A 21,331-nucleotide genomic window follows, 5' to 3' on the forward strand; every position below is an offset into this window, starting at 1 on the left:
GCAGGAAATTTCTGTGGACCGGCACTGGTCCACGAACCGGTGGTTGAAGAACGCTGTTCTAGAGGACTTAAATGTGCCGGGAAACTCAGCAAAACTTTGTCATTTAAATTGGTGGAAATTTGGAACAAATTACCAGACTCTAAGACTTTAGTTCAGGTACAGCAATTTCGGAAAGATCTAAAAACTTGTTTGTTTACACAATAGTTATTCAGACTAGTTCTAACTATTTAAATATCTATCTAATCCTAATAGTACTTTCTCTATTCAATCTATTAGATGTTATCTTATTTTTTAATTAATTGTAAACCAAATCGAGTTCCTTGGGAAATGATTCAGTATATAAATTGAAGACTAAATTAGATTAGTTTATTTTATTTATTTATTTTTTTTCCACTTCTTTATTATTTTCTTTTTTTTATTAATTCTTTATTCATTTTTGTAAGTTACAACAAGTGTATCAATTTAACTCATATAAAACTTAAAGATACACACTTGATTAACTCACATATTAGCATCAAATTTAACATTTCATTAGGAAATTAGTATTCTATAATGTTAAAATATTATGTAAGAAATCTAAATTTATATCATTCTTATTGAATATAATAATCCCCCATCCCTCCCTTCCAATTCAATAATACATAAAATCATCTTTATTGTGAATTCATTCAAATATTGATATATTATGTAATAATCAGAAATAAAATCCCACCCCTTTTCCCCTCTAATCAAATATCTTATCATGGGAAAAGTGAATCATTCATTACAAAAATCTGTTAACGGTCCCCAGACTTTCTGAAATTTACTCACATAACCTTTTTGCGTTGCAATGGTGAGTTCCATTTTGTACATATGACATACAGAATTCCACCAGAAATTGTAATTTAACCTGTCATATTTTTTCCAATTGTATGTTATTTGTTGTATTGCTATTCCAGTTAAAATAAACAAAAGTTTGTTATTTGACGAAATTTGACTTCTTGCTCTCATAGTTGTTCCAAATAAAATAGTATCATATGTCAAGGCTACCGGGTTTTCTAACATCCTATTAATTTGAGGCCAAATTGATTTCCAGAATGATAAAATAAATGGACAATAGAATAAAAGATGATCTAATGTCCCAGCTTCAATAGATTAGATTAGTTTAGCAAAACCGCAATAGAATTTTAGTTCAACCATTCCTTCAGCCTTATGCTCCGATGTAGTGTTGGAAGCCTCGCCTCTCAAACTCATCCCCTCTTTGCAAACAGCTCCTCTCGCATATAGAGATAGCTGGCATATCCCCAACCTCTCTTGGTTCAACAAGTTCCGCAGTACATCTAGCACAGGCATTATGTACTGAATTCAGGGGAGCTAAAAAAGACAAGTTCTGTGCTTGCGTTGCAGCTGAGGCAGAGGCACTGACTGATCCAACAGCCTCACTGTGTTTTCGCTCAGCTCAGATGGACCAATATGAACACACATCAAATCCAACTTCTTGAGTCACAGCTTACCAAACAAAGACAGCCATAGGTCCAGGAAGGGACAAAGACACAAGTTGATAGGGTCGCTTCTGCCCTTCACTTTCTCCACAGAAAACAAACACAAATGGGAATGAATATATGGTAGATCAGGATAGATTCACAGAAGACTGTGTTTATGAGGAGCTAGCTAAATTAAAAATAGACAAAGTTTGGTATAGGTTCAGGATTTATTCAAATGGTTCAGACTTTGTATAGCTCCCCTATGGCAAGATTATATATCAATAATAAAATGTCAGATCGTTTTCATTTACATAGGGGAGTTAGACAGGGTTGTCCACTATCTCCTTTGCTTTTTGATATAGTATTAGAACCCCTATTATTAGCTATTAATCAAGCAAAGGGGATACAGGGTATTCCTCGTAACGATTGGGAATATAAGTTCTCTGCTTATGCAGACGATATTTTATTATATTTGAGAAATCCTGTTTCCTCCATTCCTTGTTTGTTAGACTTGATAGACAAGTTCGGTAAATTTTCAGGATATAAAATAAATTGGAATAAGTCTGAACTTCTTCCACTCAATGTACATTGTTTAAAAAGTATGTTTGAGTCCTTTTCTTTCGTTTGGAAGGATGATGGTTTAAAATATTTAGGAATATGGATTAAAAATACAGTAGATGAGACTGTAAAAGAAAATGAAAAAAGGCTGTTAAAAAAGGTTACGGAATTATGTGAGCATTGGAATCCATTACATTTATCTTGGTGGGGGAGAGTTCAAACGGTTAAAATGATGATTCTACCTGTAGTTTGCTATCAAATGGGTATGATACCAGTATTTTTTCATGGATCTTTTTATAAAAAATTGAACTCGATTATTATAAAATTTATTTGGCTTGGTAAAACTCCTAGAATTGCTATAGCATCTTTGCAAAGACCAATTAAGGAGGGCGGGGTAAATTTTCCAAACTTTTATAGGTACCATCAAGCCTATATTTTACGTCAAGGTATGTATTGGGTCCTCCCGGATCTCATTGAGTATACTCCTGATTGGTTATATTTGGAATGGCGACTCATGTTTCCTTTACATCTTTCTCATGTGCTCAGTATCAAGATGCCCAGATTGTACAAAGAAAATAGAATTCTAATGGATACTTGGAAAACATTACGGTTTGTCAGTAATTTAACAGCAATTACTATTAATAATTCAACGAATCAATCCATATGGCTAAACTCCAAGATTCAAATTGGCGGTTTTAAGATCGTCTGGAAACATTGGATAATTGCAGGTATCAGAACTTTAAATGATGTAATTACTAATGGTAAGCTGCTGGATTTTACACAATTGCAACATAAATTTGGGCTTCACAAATCGCAATTTTTTCGTTGGTTGCAATTGAAGCAGGCCATTCAGGCAGGGTTCCCTGAATGGAAAAATTTGAATACTCAACCTAGCATAGAATTTTTATGTTTTCAGGCGGACTTTCTGGGACATCAGGCCGCACACTGGTATAAAACTATTAGTGAATTGGTTAAAAAAAAGCCTAAAAATACTCTTAGGGATATTTGGAGCATTGAGATTAAGCATGATATTTCAGCATCTCAATGGCCACAAATTTGGTCTTGGAGAATGAGATGTACAATGTCAGCGTCTATGAAACAAACTTGGTTTTTTTTGTTACATAGAGCTTTTTGGACCCCAAAAAGTTAAATATTTCTTTGTCTAATAGATGCTGGCATTGTAATCTGGATATAGGGACTTTAGATCATCTTTTGTTCTATTGTCCCCATATCTTAGCCTTTTGGAACTCAATCTGGGATCAAGTAAATTGTTTATTGGAAAATCACGTAGCATTAACTTATGATACTGTACTTTTTGGTATGTCTATGAGAAAAAAGAGTCAGATATCAATGTGTAATAACAAACTTTTATTGATTTTGACCGGAGTAGCCATTCAACATATTACTAATAACTGGAAAGAGCATAGTAGGCTCAATTTTAAATTTTGGTGGAATTCAGTTTGCCACATATATAGAATAGAAAGATCAATAGCGGTGCAAAATGGAAATTATAAAAACTTCATTAAAATTTGGGAACCATTAACGTCTTTTTGTCATGATTGATGCCATTTTCCTAATATTTCTATATTTAATATGTAAGATAAGGGTGGGGTGGGGGAGGGTTTCTATTACATGAAAAATAAAAATTACTAAAAGGATTTCAGGATGGGAGAGGGAGGGTTATATTTACAACTATAAGTTATAATGATAAGATGTACAAGTGGTTAAATCTATGTTATTGAGTTGCAATTTTTGTACACTTGATGAAAGTTTTAAAATGAATAAAGAATTATTTAAAAAAAAAAAAAAAATAGACAAAGCGATGGAGTCTTGATGGGATACATCCGAGGATACTCAAGGAACTCAAAGGTTCTGGCGTCTCCATTGTCTCATCTTTTCAAAGCATCTTTAGAGTTTGGTTGGGTCCTTGAGGACTGGAGTAAAAAATGGCACGGGGTCAAATTTGTCCCTATTCCCACAGGATCTCAATATCCCCGTCCCATCCCCACAAGTTCTGTCCCTGTCTCATTCCTACAAGCTCTCCTTTAACCATACTAACCTTAAACATTTATGATTTTAGTTTCCAAGGCTTGTGCAGATGAGGACAGAGCTCACAGGGACAGGATGAGGATACTGAGGTCCCCGTGTCATTCATTAGATTAGAGAAGGGTGGATACTCAAGGAACTCAAAGGTTCTGGCGTCTCCATTGTCTCATCTTTTCAAAGCATCTTTAGAGTTTGGTTGGGTCCTTGAGGACTAGAGTAAAGAATGGCACGGGGGTCAAATTTGTCCCTATTCCCACAGGATCTCAATATCCCCGTCCCATCCCCACAAGTTCTGTCCCTGTCTCATTCCTACAAGCTCTCCTTTAACCATACTAACCTTAAACATTTATGATTTTAGTTTCCAAGGCTTGTGCAGATGAGGACAGAGCTCACAGGGACAGGATGAGGATATTGAGGTCCCCGTGTCATTCATTAGATTAGAGAAGGGTGGATATGGTGTCTCTTCACAAGAACTTAAGTAATGAGGAGGTTGGGAATTACAGGCTTGTTAGTCTGATCTCAGAAGTGAGTAAACTAATGGAAATGCATCTTAAGTGGAGGATAGTGAGATTTCTAGAATCAAATTGACTGCAGGACCTGAGGCATTATGGTTTTGCAAGAGGCAGGTCTTGTCAGACAAATCTGTTTGATTTCTTTGACTGGCTGACCAAACAGTTGGATATGGGAGGGGTGTTAGATATGGTATATTTGGATCTTAGCAAAGCCTTTGATATGGTTCTGCACTGGCGGCTGATAAATTGAGTGCCCTTGGTATGGAACCTAAAGTGATGGACTGGATCAAAAACTGGTTAAGTGGAAGGAGACAAAGGGTAGTGGAGTTTGCTCTGTGGAAAAAGATGTTGTCAGTGGAGTGACACACAGATCTGATCCCTGGGACAGCTCTTTTTAACATATTTGTGATATTGTAGGACTATCTGGTAAAGTATGTCTTTTTGCGGATGATACCAAACTTTGTAAGAGGTTAGACATCCTGGAGAGTATGGATAACATGAGGTGGGATCTAGTGAAGCTTGAAGAATGGTCTAGAAATTGCCAAATATAAGATTTAATGTTAAAAAAAAAAATAAAAATGCTGGGTCATGCACTTAAGCTGCAAAAATCCAAGAGAACAGTATAGTATAGGGGACAACTTACTTTGTATGGAAGAAAAGGAGCGAGATTTGGAAGCAATTGTGTCTAATGATCTCACGGTGGCAAAACAGGAAGAAAGTGATGGTCAAAGACAGGAGGATGCTTGGGTGCATAGGGAGAGAAATGACCAGTAGGAAAAAGGAGGTGATAGTGCCATTGTAGAAGTCTCTGGTGAGGCCCTATTTGGAATACTGTGTGCAATTCAAAGAGATATGAATAGATGGAGTCAGTCCAAAGGGCTGCTACAAAACTGGTTGTGATCTGTCATAAAGCATATAGGGACCGACAGAGATCTCAATATCTATACTCTGAAGAAAGGCGGGAGGGGGCATTAGATAAGATTGTGAGCCCACCAGGACAGACAAGGACAAATGATCGAGTACCTGAATAAATTCATGTAAACCATTCTGAGTTCTCCTGGGAGAACGGTATAGAAAATTGAATGAATAATGAATAAATATTAATGATGAAAGAAATCGTTAAATGGCATTAATGTATAGGAGATGAGCCTTTTTTAAATGAAGGAAAATTTCAGAATGAGAGCAGAGGATGAAGAGGTGATAGATTTTGAAGTAATCTAAAGGAAATACTTTTTTTTTTTAATTCTTTATTCAGTTTTAACTCTTGCAACAAGTGTACAAAATTCAATCAGATACTTTTTTACAGAAAGGAAAGGGTGGTAGACGCATGGAACAGTCTCCCTGCAGAGGTGGGGGAGACAAAAACTGTGTCTGAATTCAAGAAAGCGTGGGATCTCTTAGAGTGAGGAGATAGTGGATGCTGCCGATGGGCAGACTGGATAGGCCATTTGGCCTTTATCTGCTGTCATGTTTCTACTGTATGTTTCAGGGGAACAAGTTCAATTAATCCTTATTTTACCCCACAGTATGCATGGATATGTAGTCTTACATTTCTTAGGGAATGTAATTGGAAAACCAGAGCTTGAGTTTTATCTACTCATTCGCTGAACTGTTGTGTTATATCATTGTACAGGCAATAGGATAAAAACAGCTTGAATCTCCGGGCCTGGAGTTATGAGCACTTGGTATCAGCAATCTCCAAACCTCATGATCACCCAGTCAATCAGGATTTTAGAGTAATCACAATGAATACACATGAAATATTTGCATACAAGAGAGACTTAGTATATGCAAATCTCGCATGCATATTTTTTACAAGAATCCTGAAAACCTGACTGGGTGCAGAGTCATGGAGAACAAGTCTGGAGACCACTGCTCTACGTAAAAAAATTTAATAAAGTAATCCAAGATGCAAGTTTATGTTTATTTAAAAGATTTCATATACCACTACATATCTGATCACAGGTCACAGCAGTTTACATTAATAAAAATAGAAAACAAAAGAAAAAAAAGATAGAAATATTATATCAGCAATTGCTTCCGCCAACTTGAGCCTGTCCCACATATTTCAACTGCGTTTTTAAGTTTAAGATGTGTGGTGCTGTTTTATTGTATTTAGGTTGCCGTTATATTCTAGATGTGGTAGTAATTTATTCTCTGGGGGGAAGTGTTGACCTATTACACATAATCAGGTGGTATATTTAGGCAGCTGTGGGGGGGGGGTTGTGTTTCATGTTAACGTTAAATTAAATTTTATTTGTAAGCTTGTGATTTCTGGATAAAAAGCAGAATATAAACTAATAAATCAAAATCTGATCAATTATTTCTAGGTTAGACTGCTTTCTTGTTAAAAATAACTGAAGCATTTCTCTAAATGTATCCTACTTTAAACTGTTTTGTTGTTTGTTTTGTTTTGTTTTTTAAAAGGCAGCTACATGTGGCTAGACCAGCATTCATGATATATTGCCAAGTATGTGCCAGTTCCAAAAAATAAAAAATTCACAGCACCTTCTTATAAACTTAAGTAAAAAAAAAACAAAAAACTCCAGTACTGCTGCATTGAAAGAAATATAAAACCTTGATTCAGTAAAAGCCACAGGAATCCAAACCACATTCCTGGCATGGAAACGAAAGATGAGGCTGCCCAGAACTGCCCATGCTCTTCCCTTTTTAAGAACATCTGGTGCCATAGTCAGGAGCTGAACACACAAATTGGAAAAGACAGAGAGCGGCTAAGATCAAGGAGGACAGAACAGGCCGTCTTGGAGAATGTAGGAGTAAGTCTTGCAAGCACAAACAGTTTCTTTAATTAGATAACACGGGTTTCCGGTACACAAAAAGCAAGTATGAGTGGCTCATGGAATTCTTTCCAACTCCTCTGTGTTATGGGCATATATCTAGTTTTCTGTGTGTTTGTTTTGTAAATGTATTTTATTTCTATTTAGTATGTTTGTGCATGCTTGTATGTCTGTATATTTCAAATTAATGCTTGTGTGCCAATGCATGTGTGTGTGCACATGAATGCGGGTTAGTACGTGTGAGCATAAGAATTGCCGCTCCTGGGTCAGGCCAGCAGTCCACTCGCGCGGCCTCCCCTAGGTCAAAGACCAGTGCCCTAACTGAGACTAGCCTTACCTGCGTAAGTTCTGGTCCAGCAGGAACTTATCTATCCTTTTCTTGAATCCCTGGAGGGTGTCTTCCCCTATACCAGCCTCTGGAAGAGCGTTCCAGAGTAACAATTTTAAATACATGGTAAATATCATTGCCATACCTGTCTAGATAATTCACAATGTTGGGATTCTTGTTTTCTCTCATGACTAGAATTTCATTAATTATCAGTTCTTTCTTGGGCTGCTGCTGTAAATTCATCTGCTTAATTGCAACCTAAAAATAGGCAAGAGCAGAAAAAGTGTAAAAAGTGATAAATCTGTAAAATGTGCGACTTCAATCTGATGGGGGGGTTGTTTAAAAATGCATATAAAAATATTTAGAAGCAAAACAGACAATATTTACAAGAGTTATTTGTCTATCCATACATGTCAATGACACTTATTCAATCAGACAACTTTAACAGAGAATAACCTCAGAGAAACAAGTTTATTGTATCCACTAAACTGGACTAAGGCCTCACTACTGTTCATGAATACTTTCCCCCCTCCTTGAGCTTATTGTGTTTCAACATTATGGTACAAAACCTCAATCCACAATAGCAACCCCCCCAAAAAAAAAAAACAACAACAAAAGCCACATATAGCACTATGCCTGTCTCCAATGTCAAGTCAGAATGCACAAATCACTTTGTGCATAGAGCAGCAGTCTTCAATGCAAAGCTCGTGAGCCAATGGCGGCCCACACACTTATCCAGAGTCTTCCTCCCCTCTCCCGCAAGATTTGGTGCTTACTCACTATTCTTGTTTTCAGCAGCGCTGCTCTTACTTCTTCGGGCCACCAGCAGCATGATTGAAGTACACATGCTTCCTTCAGCAGCCCAGAAGCTCTCTCTCTCTCTGCTACTGCTTCCTGTACCCATACAGGTGGGAAGCAGGAGCAAAGATAAAGCTTCCAGGCGACCAGAGGAGCATGTTTACTTCACTCATACTGCCAGCAGCCCAAAGAGTAAGAGCAGCGCTGCTGGGAACAAGAATGGTAAGCAAGCACCAGATCTCACTTTGGGAGGGGGTGGTAACAGAAATGCTGGACGATGGGGAGAGAAAGATGTTTTCGGGCCCCGACTCTCTTGCTCCTGTTATCCCCGCCGGCGGCAGCCTCTTCCCGGCAGCACTCAGCTGGTCATGCCCTGCTCTCTGCGCCTTCCCTGCAGTGCCAGTCCGCGAGTTTAAAGCTGCTTTAAACCCGCAGGCTTGGACTGCAGGGAAGGCAGCAGAGATCAGTCTGGGCGGCGAGAGAATTAAACATAGTAACATAGTAGATGACGGCAGATAAAGACCCAAATGGTCCATCCAGTCTACCCAACCTGATTCAATTTAAATTTTTTTAAATTTTTTTTCTTCTTAGCTATTTCTGGGCAAGAATACAAAGCTCTAAAAGTTCTTTCATTTGTCAGGAAGCCAACAGGCATTGCTCTCCCCTCGGCTGGACAGTGGGAAAAGAAGGGCAGTGAGAGGAGCTATAAGTAAAGTTGCAAGTTGCTTCATTGGGAGCCAACAGGCACTGCTCTTTCCCCAGCTGGACAGTGGGAAAAGAAGGTTTGCGACTGGTCCCCAGCAGTCGCTTCTTCAGTTGATCAGCCAGCCCAGTCAGATCGAGAATTTTGTGTTGTGAATCGCATCCCTGCCTACTTTGCATGCGTATCTCCTCATTTGCATGCACGGATCGCTAGAGAAGTTAGTGAATGAGGCCCGAGGGAAATCTGGTCACAAAGGGGTCGCAAACCGATCGGTACACGATCGGTTTGCTTCATGAATCTAGCCTTTTGTGCTGCTGGGTACAGTTTTTAATGCCTACTCACTGCTGCTTTTAGGAAGAAGCCGTTTACAGTGTAATGTTTGCTGTGATACTGAACTTAGTTCTTCAAACTACTCTGTGGTATCAGTTACAGATTAATACCAAAAAAACATGCTATGGATGCTTAAGTTGTTCTTTAAGTTTAAGAATATACCATTTATGTCAAAATTAGTGAGAATGTAGCCAGATGTGTCACGATTAACCCAAAAGAGAAGAAAACAGTTTCTCATTTTGAGACCTAGGGTATTGCAGTTGGGCGAGACGTTCATGCTCAGAAACCCCTGTAAATGTGTGATGGTCTAGCAAGGGAATAGATATGTCTTTTTTGAGCCCCAGCAGTTGATAAAATTCATTTCCGCTAAAGAACAAGTTTAGTATTCTTGAGAGACTCTCTATTTCAAGTCAGCTTAGTTAAGTAAGGTTCTTGAGCCCCATCAGCTACCATTTTTATTTTCCTTTATATATATATTTTTTTTTTAAAATCTTTATTTGTTTTCATCTTACAAAATAAATTTTACAAATCACTTGACATTCTTACTTATAATCATCAAAACATAAAAGAATCCCTCCCCACCCTTTAGTAATAAACCAGTTAAAACAAATATCATATATCCCAATCCCACCCTACTTATAACCTTATATATTGTTTGATTAGGAATTTCAGTGAATGCATAGCTTTCTCCCCCTTTAATTAAGGTCTAACTATACAACCAGTATACTTGATTTCTGAGTTTAATTTTGTACCTTTGAATTAATGGAAAAGGGTTTTCTTATGTTTTTAATGCAAATTTTCTTTCACATATCTTTCATTATTCAAAGATGTTATAACTGGTATTGCATTATTACTTGTTTTGGCTTATATTTTGTCAAAAGGATAAAATCAAAATAAAGATTTAAAAAAATGCTAACATCTAGATATCAGGTATGGTCACATTGACTTTCTCACAAGGTGTGCAGTATCCGGTATACCCAAAATACACATGGCAGCAAATACTTGATTATATTTTCTCTTTGCCAGTTAGTCCTGAGATAAAAATGAGTATAATGGGAGCAGAACGACAAGACTAGCAAAAGCCCAGGATTTAAATGGAGCTCCTTGAGATCAAGTTGAGTCTCTCCTCACAATTCTGTATCAGCAGCCTTTAGTGCTGTGTTTAAAAAAAACAAAAAAAAACAACAACAACCCTCCTCAGTTCACCCACCCAATACACAGCAGAAGACAGAGAAAGGGTGAACATTAACCTGTGTGAAAGTGTGAATTTCTTTTTAAAGCAGACTTTGCTAATATTTACCTCCTGTCCTGTTGCAATATCCATTGCTGTGTAAACTGTTCCTGAAGCCCTATATATTGTCGAAAGAGAAAACAGGTGTTAGAAAGACACTACAAAGCAACCATTAACTTGCAACACAAATGTAGAAACTTTTTTTTTTTAAAGTTATATGGTATAAATAATTAAAAAAAAAAAAAAAAAACTGGTCTTAGAGACATTTGGAGCATTGAGATTAAGCATCAAATTTCTGCATCTCAATGGCCACAAATTTGGTCTTGGAGAATGAGATGTACAGTGTCTGCATCTATGAGACAAACTTGGTTCTTTTTGTTACATAGAGCTTTTTGGACCCCTGTTAGATTACAAACGTTAGATAGCTCTAGGTCTAATAGATGCTGGCAATGTAATCTGGAAGCAGGGACTTTGGATCATTTAATATTCTATTGTCCCTGTATCATGGCCTTTTGGAAATCAATTTGGTCTCAAATTAATTGTTTACTAGAAAACCATGTAGCTTTATCATAATGATACAATTCTGTTCGGGATGTCAATGAGAGCAAAAAGTCAAATTTCATCAAGTAATAACAAGCTTTTGTTAATTATGACAGGAGTCACCATATAACATATTACCAACAATTGGAAAAATTACAATAGGCTTAACTACACATTTTGGTGGAATTCGCTATGTCATTTATAAAATGGAAAGATCAATTGCCATACAAAAAGGGAATTATAATAATTTTAAAAAGATTTGGGGGCCATTAGCAAATTATTGCAATGAATAAACTAAACTAAACTAATAAGACATCATTTTCCACTGAAAGTACATTTATACGTAGGGGGAGGGTAGAAAGTTCCTTTATTGGTCTTATTAATAGATAAGAATACAATATTTATATGATATTTTGAATTAAATTACTTGTGGGAAGAGTGAGTGGGGAGGGAATAAATTTATGTATGTAAAATCATAATTGAATGAATTTCAAGTAATGTGTAAAAGTTTCAAATGATGTAATATTGTGTACTTGATGTAAGATGAAAAATGAATAAAGAATTTGAAAAAAATAAAAAAAGATCATCTTTTATTCTATTGTCCATTCATATTATTATTTTGGAAATCAATTTGGCCTCAAATAAATAGGATGTTGGAAAATCCGGTAACCTTGACATGATACTATTTTATTTGGAACGACAACGAGAGCAAGGAGTCAAATTTAGTCAAACAACAACAAACTTTTATTTATTTTGACTGGAGTAGCAATTCAGCAAATAACATACAATTGGAAAAATTATGACAGGTTAAATAATAACTTTTGGTGGAATTCTGTATGTCATATATACAAAATGGAACGTAAAATAGCAACACAAAAAGGTTATTTTGGTAAATTTCAGAAGATTTCGGGACCATTAACAGATTTTTGTAATGAATGATAAATTTTTCCCCAAGGTAAGATATTTGATTAGAGGGGAATTGGGTGGGTTTGTTTTTGTTTTTTTTAAATATATGAATATATCAATAGTTTCATTGTAATGGTACTTGTATGTAATACTGTGATGGGAGAGGTTGGGAGGATTTTCTATTTAATAAGAATAGTTTAATTATTAGGTGTATTACATAATATTCAAAATATTATAGAATATGAATTTGTAATGAAATGTTGTACTTAAAGTGTTTTATGAGAGTTAATCAAGTGTGTATTTATAAGTTCATATGATTTTATCTACTACACTTGTTTTTGAATAAAGAATTCAAAAACAAAACGAAAAAAATGAATGTATAACAATTATAGAGGAGAGACTACTTCAAACATGATGTACCTGTATCTATCTATCTATCTATCTATATATATATATGTGTGTGTATATATATATATATATATATATATATATACACACATATATACATATATACATATACATATATACATATATATATATATATATATATATATATATATATATATATATATATATATATATATATACACATACACACACACATACATATACACACACACATATACATATACATATACACACACACATATATATATATATAAAAACTGATTCGACTATAACCAAGGTAATCATTTCCCCCGTCAAAAAAGGGGAAAAAAATGTTCTTTTGAATATAAACTGGGGGGGGGGGGTTGTTTATAATCAATTGCCTTGCCTTACACCCAGCCCTCCTTCCCTACAATGCAGGCCTCCCTTAAGCCCTGGTGGTCCAGTGGTGAACTGGGACAGGAGCGATCTTTCCTGCATCCTGTCTTGTACTGTACAATTGTTAACCACCCCGCCTCACTCCCGCAGGCCTGTCTTAAGCCCTGGAGGTCCACCAGTGAGTTGGGACAGGAGCAATCCTTCCCATGTCCTGTCCCAGTCAACTGTTAACCACCCCACTTCCCTCCCGGATCCTTCTACAACAGGGGTGTCCAACCTGCGGCCCCGTGAAGTATTTTGTGTGGCCCTGGTCAAGGGTTATGCAGTGTTTTCCTCTGCTGCCCCTGGGTGTTTACCGTCTTGCCGGCTCCCTCCTGTGTCTTGCTGCAGCGTTTGCACATTTGTGCGGCCCCAGAAACATTTTTTTTCGGCTAGTGCGGCCCAGTGAAGCCAAAAGGTTGGACACCCCTGCTCTACAACATACCTTTTGAACCCTGGTGGTCTAGCATTTTTCTTCGCTCCTGCTCCGTGCAAAGCCACGATCAGACATGGCTGCGCAAGTTCCTGGGGCAGTCTCATGAGACCTGCTGTAGGAGTCTGGGAGGTAGGAGGGAAGCACGGTGGTTAACAGTTGACCGGGACAGGACGTAAGAAGGATCTCTCCTGTCCCGGCTCACCTCTGGACTACCAGGGCTTAAGGCAGGCCAGTGGGAAGCCTGCAACAGGTCTGGGAGGCAGGAGGGAAGCAGGGCTTAAGGCAGGCCTGCGGGAGGGAAGCGAGGTGGTTAACAGCTAGCCGGGACAGGACATGGGAAGGATCGCTTCTGAACCACAATATACAAAAACAAAACCCTGTGATGCCAGCCTCTGCATGCAGTATAACACCAGAGGAATAGAAAAAAATGAATTTCTTCATGAACAGTGAAAAATATAGATAGCAGATGTAAAGTCTGAAAACTGACAAATTTCAATCACTAAATTGAAAATAAAATCATTTTTCCTACCTTTGTTATCTGGTGATTTTATTTTTCTAATCATCCTTTCCCAGTCTCTGGTTACAATTCCTTCTGCCTATGCTCTTAACCATCTGCTGTTTTTCTCTCCTTCACTTTCTGCCCTACATCCATCTTTGGCATTAACTTAACATTCAACTTTCTTCCCTTTTTCTGCTTCCTTCTCAAATCTACTTTTCCATGTCTTCCTTTCTCATCTATCCATGTGCACTCTTTCCTCCCTCTCTCTGCCCTTCCCCTCCATCCATGTGTGCCATCTACTTCCTCTTTCTTCTCCCCTATTCTCATCCATAAACAGCACTTCTTCTATCTTTCTTCCCTTCCCCACCACTCCCATCCCTCTTCACCATCTCCCTCTCTCCCCTTCCCCTCCATCCCTGTGTACCATCTTTCTCTTTCACTCTCCCATGGTCTGATATCTGTCTTACCCCTTTCCCCTCATATGGTCTGGGATCGCTCTCTTCTTCCCAGTCTAGCATCTCTCTCCCCTCCTTCATTTCCCTCCCCCACCCCTTTGTGGTCTGGCATCTGTATGTTTCCCTTCCCCCTCCTCCTATCTTAGTTTGGAATCTCTCCCTCTAACTTCCCCATCCATCACTCTAATTCCTCCCCCTTCCCCATCCAGTGGTCTGACATCTCTCTCCTTCCCCCCTTTCTGCAGTCTGGTATTTCTCTTCCCTCCATCCCTTGTCTAGCATCTCTCGCCCCCCACCCCCCATAGTCTATCATCTCTCTCTTCCCCTGGATGTCTGGCATCTTTCTTTTCCTTCTTCCCCATCTTTGAGGTCCAACATCTCCCTATTAACCACCCTCCTCCCATGGAATCCAGCTCTTGCTCACTGTTCCCAATCCCAGCAATGCTGCTCGTAATTTTTGGGCCACTGGCAGCGCAAGTGAAGTAAATACACTGCCTTTGGCAGCCAGAAGCTTTTTCTCTTTGCTACTGCTTCCCACCTATGCGGTGACAAGAAGCCATTTCTTTCTCTGAATATCTTCCAATCAGTGTTCCATGCTATGTTTGTGCCAATATAGGGCTATTGTAAAGCTGTATATACGCTGGGTCCAGGCCACCCTAAAATTTGGTGTTTTGCTTCATGGGTTGGAAATGCCATGATGAAGTAATCTGATTCAAGTCCCTTAACCCTCCATTGCTCGGATATAAACAGCCTAAGTTCTCTGGGAATTGGAAAATACCTACAAGATCTGGAAATACACAGATTCTCATGTGTTGCAAGTTACATACAAATCTGACTTAAGAACGGCTTTAAAAACATAACTCGTTCTTAGCCAGGGACTTCCTGTACTCTCATGGGAGAAGCAGAAACTTCAGCCAATCCCAGCAGGTTCATGGGAGAATGTCGAGACACATGCTGCAGCCAGCATGTAATAGCTCAGGCCCTGAAAAACTGGATATACAGTGGTACCTTAATCCATTCCAGAACTCCGTTCGAGTTCCAAAATGTTCGAGTTCCAAGACAATTTTTCCCATTGAAAAGAATAGAAACTGGATTAATCCGTTCCTTGGTCCCACAAACTCTGCAAGATCGGGCCTACCTGGCAAAGGCAGCAAGATCGGGATTCCCCAGCAGCAGAGGCAAGATCGGGATCCCCCAGCAGCAAGATCAGCAATGGCAGCTGCAAGTGGTGTTCAGCCCAAAGCTTCCCTCCCAGGCGGAAACAGGAAGCTGCGTCAGAGGGGAAGCTTTGGGCTGAGCACTTCTTGCAGTTTGGATTCCAAAGCAGCATTCGGATTCCAGGGCAAAAATGAAGAAGAAAAAAAAGTTCGGATTCCAAATATTTCGAGTTCTGGGGCATTCGAATTCCGAGGTACCACTGTATTTTGCACAGGAGTAAATGCATCTCTTTTTCTAGTGTTGTACTGTAGCAAAGTTCAGCTTCTTAAGAGTCTCCAGATTAGTTTTTGTTATACCTAGTTTCTATGTAATGATTTGTAGCAGTTCAGTGTTCTATTTTCCTAGGGACTAGAATATTACAATGGTGCCTTATCATAAACTATGACTGGTTGCAGATAATGTAGCTGTTATGGGGGGGTGGTCTCTTTGTGATCATCCCACCCTTAAGGATGGCCCTTTCTGAATACTGGCTTATATAGAACGAAAAAATTTTTTTTACAAGGAAGAGAGTATCAATGGTTTATCCAAGGTGATACAGTTAGTTCACCCTTTATACCTTGTATCAAAAAAGGTTTCAATGCCAGTCTTTTAGCCCTCAGAGACGCCACCAGAAGATCACATTATCATATCTTCTGGCTTTACGCACCTAATCGTCATTGGGTCAATATATGGTGTGTATATAATTTCTTATTTTTTAATTGATTTAATTTATTTTAAAACAATAAATAGTTTTAAAGAATATTTTATATGAATTAAATACTTAGCTTAACTGGTGGTTGGTGGTTAGCAAGGGATTAATGAGCCAACATGTTTCACCCTTAGAGGGGGTTTCCTCAGGGCTACTATCCCTTTTTAGTACCAATTCTTCACGACATGACCACCCAATCTAAGTCTTTTTAATCCCTTGCTAACCACCAACCACCAGTTAAGCTAAGTATTTAATTCATATAAAATATTCTTTAAAACTATTTATTGTTTTAAAATAAATTAAATCAATTAAAAAATAAGAAATTATATACACACCATATATTGACCCAATGACGATTAGGTGCGTAAAGCCAGAAGATATGATAATGTGATCTTCTGGTGGCGTCTCTGAGGGCTAAAAGACTGGCATTGAAACCTTTTTTGATACAAGGTATAAAGGGTGAACTAACTGTATCACCTTGGATAAACCTTTCTGAATACTGGCATCTATCTTGCTGGGGAAAAGCACCAAGTTCAGGTATCTTTCTGACCTGATCTACATAAATAAAATCAACTATGTTCATTATCATCTACTATGTTATTAATTATTCCGTTCATCTATTCTTTCTACCACCTATTCTTAATTGATTTTCCAATGAGAAATAATTTGGTTTTCACTGCCAACTATTAAATACTTTAAAATATATACTTTCAAGTGCAACAGCTGTTCTCTTAGATCCTAATTAACCAAATATATCCCTACCATATTGGTCAATGCAACAGCAAGCAAAAATAGTCATCAACTTCCATAACCTCCCACATAACACAAGCTTGGATTACTCATCCCTAAATCTTTAAGCATGCTTAAAAAAAAACAAAGATGAATTTCCTCTAAAGGTAAAATTAAACTGCAGGAGTTTGAGATTAAACAATTACATCTTCTGAAAATTAAATGTTTCATTTTAAGGGCTTGGTTAGTACTAAGGAAATTCATGGTTATCTGTCCACAAAAGTATATTTGGAAACATGGTCATCTAATGATATAGGTTTTACTCAAAAATTATGCAAGCCCCTAAAGTCACTGTGGTGTGTATCGAAGCAGTGAGCTATGTTACATTAGTCACATTTCAGAAACGTCCAGCTTTTTCTACAGTCTTCACACTGACAAAGAAAAAGCTACACTCACCCTTGTCCAATCTTCTCAAATCTTGTATATTTCTTCTTGGGGTCTCCCACACTCACTATGCTTCCTAGAAAGAAAGGAGGCCATTAAACTACTTTTTCCAAGAAATCTATGGTATTGTGGTTTATTTTATGTTAGTTCATTACTGTTGATCAGTCAAAAAACAAAACTACAGCATGAGACAGAAACAGACCCATAGGGGAGGAAAAAGCCTCAGAAACGGCCTCTCCCACCATCACAGCCGTGGCTTAAAGTGTTCAGGCAAAACCTCATAAACATAAAAAAAATGTATTTATTTATTCAATGTTCTATACTGTTCTCCCAGGAGAGCTCAGAACAGTTTACATTAATTTAGCATTTTTCCCTATCTGTCCTGGTAAGCTCACTATCTAGTATACCTGGGGCAATGTGGGGATTAAGTGACTTGCCCAGGGTCACAAGGTGCAGCGTGGGGTTGAACCCACAACCCCAGGGTGCTGAGGCTGTAGCTTTAACCACTGCGCCACACTGAAAAGCTCTGTGCGGTGCAATAATCTCAGTTTGGTCAAGATAAGAGTAAATTTCTAGTTCATTACTGTTGAGACATTTATAATAAAGATGATTTGAACTTAGAAATCTGCAAAGAAGGTTTATGGCCTTATTGTGTATTGAATCGCTGGCACATTAGAGGGTTTTAAGTGGAACAACAAAAGGAATGTTTTAATGTTTGCATGCTTTTGAGCAAATTTAAAAAATATATATATTCAGCTTTTCAAATGCAACCTTTTCAGCTACCCTCCTTTCCCTTTCCAATGGATGTCAAAGAGGAATCACACAAAGAATGACATTAGATATTAATTCAATCTAGGGGCTAAGCAAAATGTTTGTTTAGTTCAGCTGGCTGGTGGTCCTCCATGACAGGGTTGGGAACCAGATAGATTAGACAAAGGAATGGGAAAGGGATTGGGACTTGTATACCGCCTTTTTGTAGTTATACAACCACACTCAAAGCGGTTTACGTATAGGTACTTAAAGCATTTTCCCTATCTGTCCCGATGGCTCCCAAATCTAATGTATCTGGGGCAGTGGAGGATTATGCGATTTGACCAGGGTCACAGGGAGCTGTGCAGGGTTTAAACCCACAACCTGCAGGGGTAATGAAGATATGGGTAACATGGATGTTAAGGTTAATAAAGTTCTTAACTGAGGGAATGGACATGCTAAGAGGGAATACACAACCTACAGCATCAGAAGAATGCAGACCACCTCTAAAAAGGAGGATATGTATAGAGTTGCAATACAATGGAGGAAGCCATTTTATTATAGGAAACATATTCAAGAGCAGAAGGTGACTGGGTGGATGGAGGATATCTATCATGCATATCATAGGTATAATAGTGTAGGAGTTGGATAATTATGAGAAAAAAAATAAGTGCCACGTTGGTGTGTGAAGAGACAGACGAGGGAGAATTGAAGGGAGAATCTGCATGGAACATACATATCCATAATGAATGTATATGCCCTAAATAAAGTCAGTTGATCTTATATATAATGTTCTGGGAAGATTATAAGAGCAGAGACGCAGAACATCCTTGGCAAGGCGATTCCTCTCAACTATACACTGATGATGTTTGGGTATAAAAATGGTAGTATTTAATTTATTTTTTGAATTTAGCTCACAACTTTTTCAGTTGTAACATAAGATTTGCCGCTGCTGGGTCAGACCAGTGGTCCATCGTGCCCAGCAGTCCACTCACACGGTGGCCCTTAGGTCAAAGACAAGTGCCCTATTTGAGTCTAGCCTTACCTGCGTATGCACTGTTCCAGCAGGAACTTATCCAACATTGTCATGAATCCCTGAAGGGTGTTTTTCCCTATAACAGCCTCCGGGAGAGCGTTCCAGACCTCCACTACTCTCTGGGTGAAGAACTTCCTTACGTTTGTACGGAATCTTTTCCCTTTTAACTTTAGTGAGTGCCCTCTTATTCTCTCCACCTTGGAAATGGTGAACAATCTATCTCTCTACTAAGTCACCTCCCTTCAATATTTTGAATGTTTCAATCATTCCCCTCTCAGTCTCCTCTTTTCAAGGGAGAAGAGGCCCAGTTTCACAATTACCACAGCTATCCCCCTTGCCTTTCCTTTCCCACATTGTACTTCTTATTTCATTCTCCCCTTACCTTTCCTATCTCTATTATTAATGTATGTATTTTCTCCTCTACGGTTCATGTTTTAGATTGTAAACCGCCTAGATGGCTTGCGCAATCAGTGGTGTAATAAATACTGACTAACTTGGAAACTTATTATGGCCCTAGCAGCAAAGTAATAACAGCAGTTAATTGGAAACAGAGATGCGGTAACAGAAAGACTTGCAGATTATGACGCTGGAAACAGAAGCAGCCATGGTGAAAGGATTAAGGGATGAATGGGCTACTTTGTGGTGAGCCCTTTAATTCAAAAGGGTGGGGGAAGGAGGTGATCATAATGGAATTGGAGTGTCTCTTAGGAAAACCACCAGCAAAAATAATCCCCTCAATAAAGCTAAGGTTACAGCCAAAAGCACAAATTGAAAAGTCCGTGGTTTGGTTAACTGTTAATGGGAAAGAAAGAACGAAACAATGAGAAGCTACGAGGGTAAGACCAGAAGTAAATAATGAAAACTGCTGTAGAGTAGGTGGAAGATTCTAAGAGATGCAAATGTAGAATTTGAGTAATAATAATAACAACTTTATTTTTCTATACCGCCAACACCCAAAGAGTTCTAGGCGGTTTACAAAGTAAGAGGACTGAACAATTTAGTGATGAAACAGAACACACAAGAAACCACAGTACAATATACCGTTTTATAAAACTATAGTATGAATACTATGATATAATCATTGATCTAGTAACACATTTTTTAAACAAATAAGTCTTAACTAATTTCCTGAACTGCAATAAGATGCCATCTGTCGAATCATATCATCTAACCAGACTTGAACTTTACCTGCTTGATAGGCCAAGGTTCTATCAAAAAACTAGATTAGAATTTCCTTTAGAATTTGTGTACTTCTCTCTCTGAGATAGGACCATTCTAAAGAATTGTGTTTACATGTTACAAATATTAAAAATAATCTCAATTATGACTATTTTAACTAGCTGCTGAAGTGATTAGATAAGAACAGAGTAAAGTGAATGCTACTTGCCGATTGTAGAGTTTTTGAAAAAAAGATCTGGCAATGGGACCTATAGACAAAGTTCTTCTAAAAGTGACCCATGACAGTCTATACAGAATCTGAATCTCTCAAGAAAAATAGAAACATACTTAATTTTTCTAGGATCTCTTCATCTGACATTTTGGCTTTTTTCTTTGGCTTTTCTGTGTTTCTCTGCAATGGCTCTGCGAGTACTGTGCTTTCAAGAGGTGGAGAACCTGGAGAAACAGCCACATCTTTGGTAGGAGGTGAAGGAAGAGGTTCAATCACGGAACGAGTAAGAATCTAGTTTAGACAAAAAAATTATAGTAATTTTAATATATTTCATACAATCCATCATTTAAGTGCTCTCAAACGCTGTGCCAAAACTGTGCACATTTACAATTTAAAATGTAAAGGAGATGATGATTTTGACATTTAACATATAGTCTATACATATGCACACATATTTAAAAGGTAGAAAGTAATGACCTGACAAATCCTTTGTTAACCAGAACATTCCTGAATTTATACTGCTGACTTGGCAGTGAAGTTTATCGCACAGGATAAATGTTATGCATCATTTTGGCATATGTAGAGACAAAGTGCAATGTTATAATTATTGGCAATACAACTAGCACTTTACAATTAGAATATAATCATCAAATGTATGAAAACTAAAGC

General features: G+C 37.9%; 1 protein-coding gene across 2 annotated transcripts in view; it reads right to left on the reverse strand.

The window, feature by feature from the left end:
• Positions 1–21,331, reverse strand: part of PAK1 (p21 (RAC1) activated kinase 1) — a 112,539-nt gene that overhangs the window by 22,437 nt on the left and 68,771 nt on the right. For both annotated transcript variants that reach the window (XM_033947949.1, XM_033947950.1), the window contains 4 exons: positions 20,779–20,953; positions 17,499–17,562; positions 10,837–10,885; positions 7,851–7,963 (listed from right to left, as the gene is read on the reverse strand). In XM_033947949.1, the coding sequence (XP_033803840.1) occupies positions 7,851–7,963; positions 10,837–10,885; positions 17,499–17,562; positions 20,779–20,953 (401 nt within the window). The remainder of the gene's footprint in view (positions 1–7,850; positions 7,964–10,836; positions 10,886–17,498; positions 17,563–20,778; positions 20,954–21,331) is intronic.

Source organism: Geotrypetes seraphini, chromosome 6 (assembly GCF_902459505.1).
Source record: "Geotrypetes seraphini chromosome 6, aGeoSer1.1, whole genome shotgun sequence".
Classification (NCBI taxonomy): domain Eukaryota; kingdom Metazoa; phylum Chordata; class Amphibia; order Gymnophiona; family Dermophiidae; genus Geotrypetes; species Geotrypetes seraphini.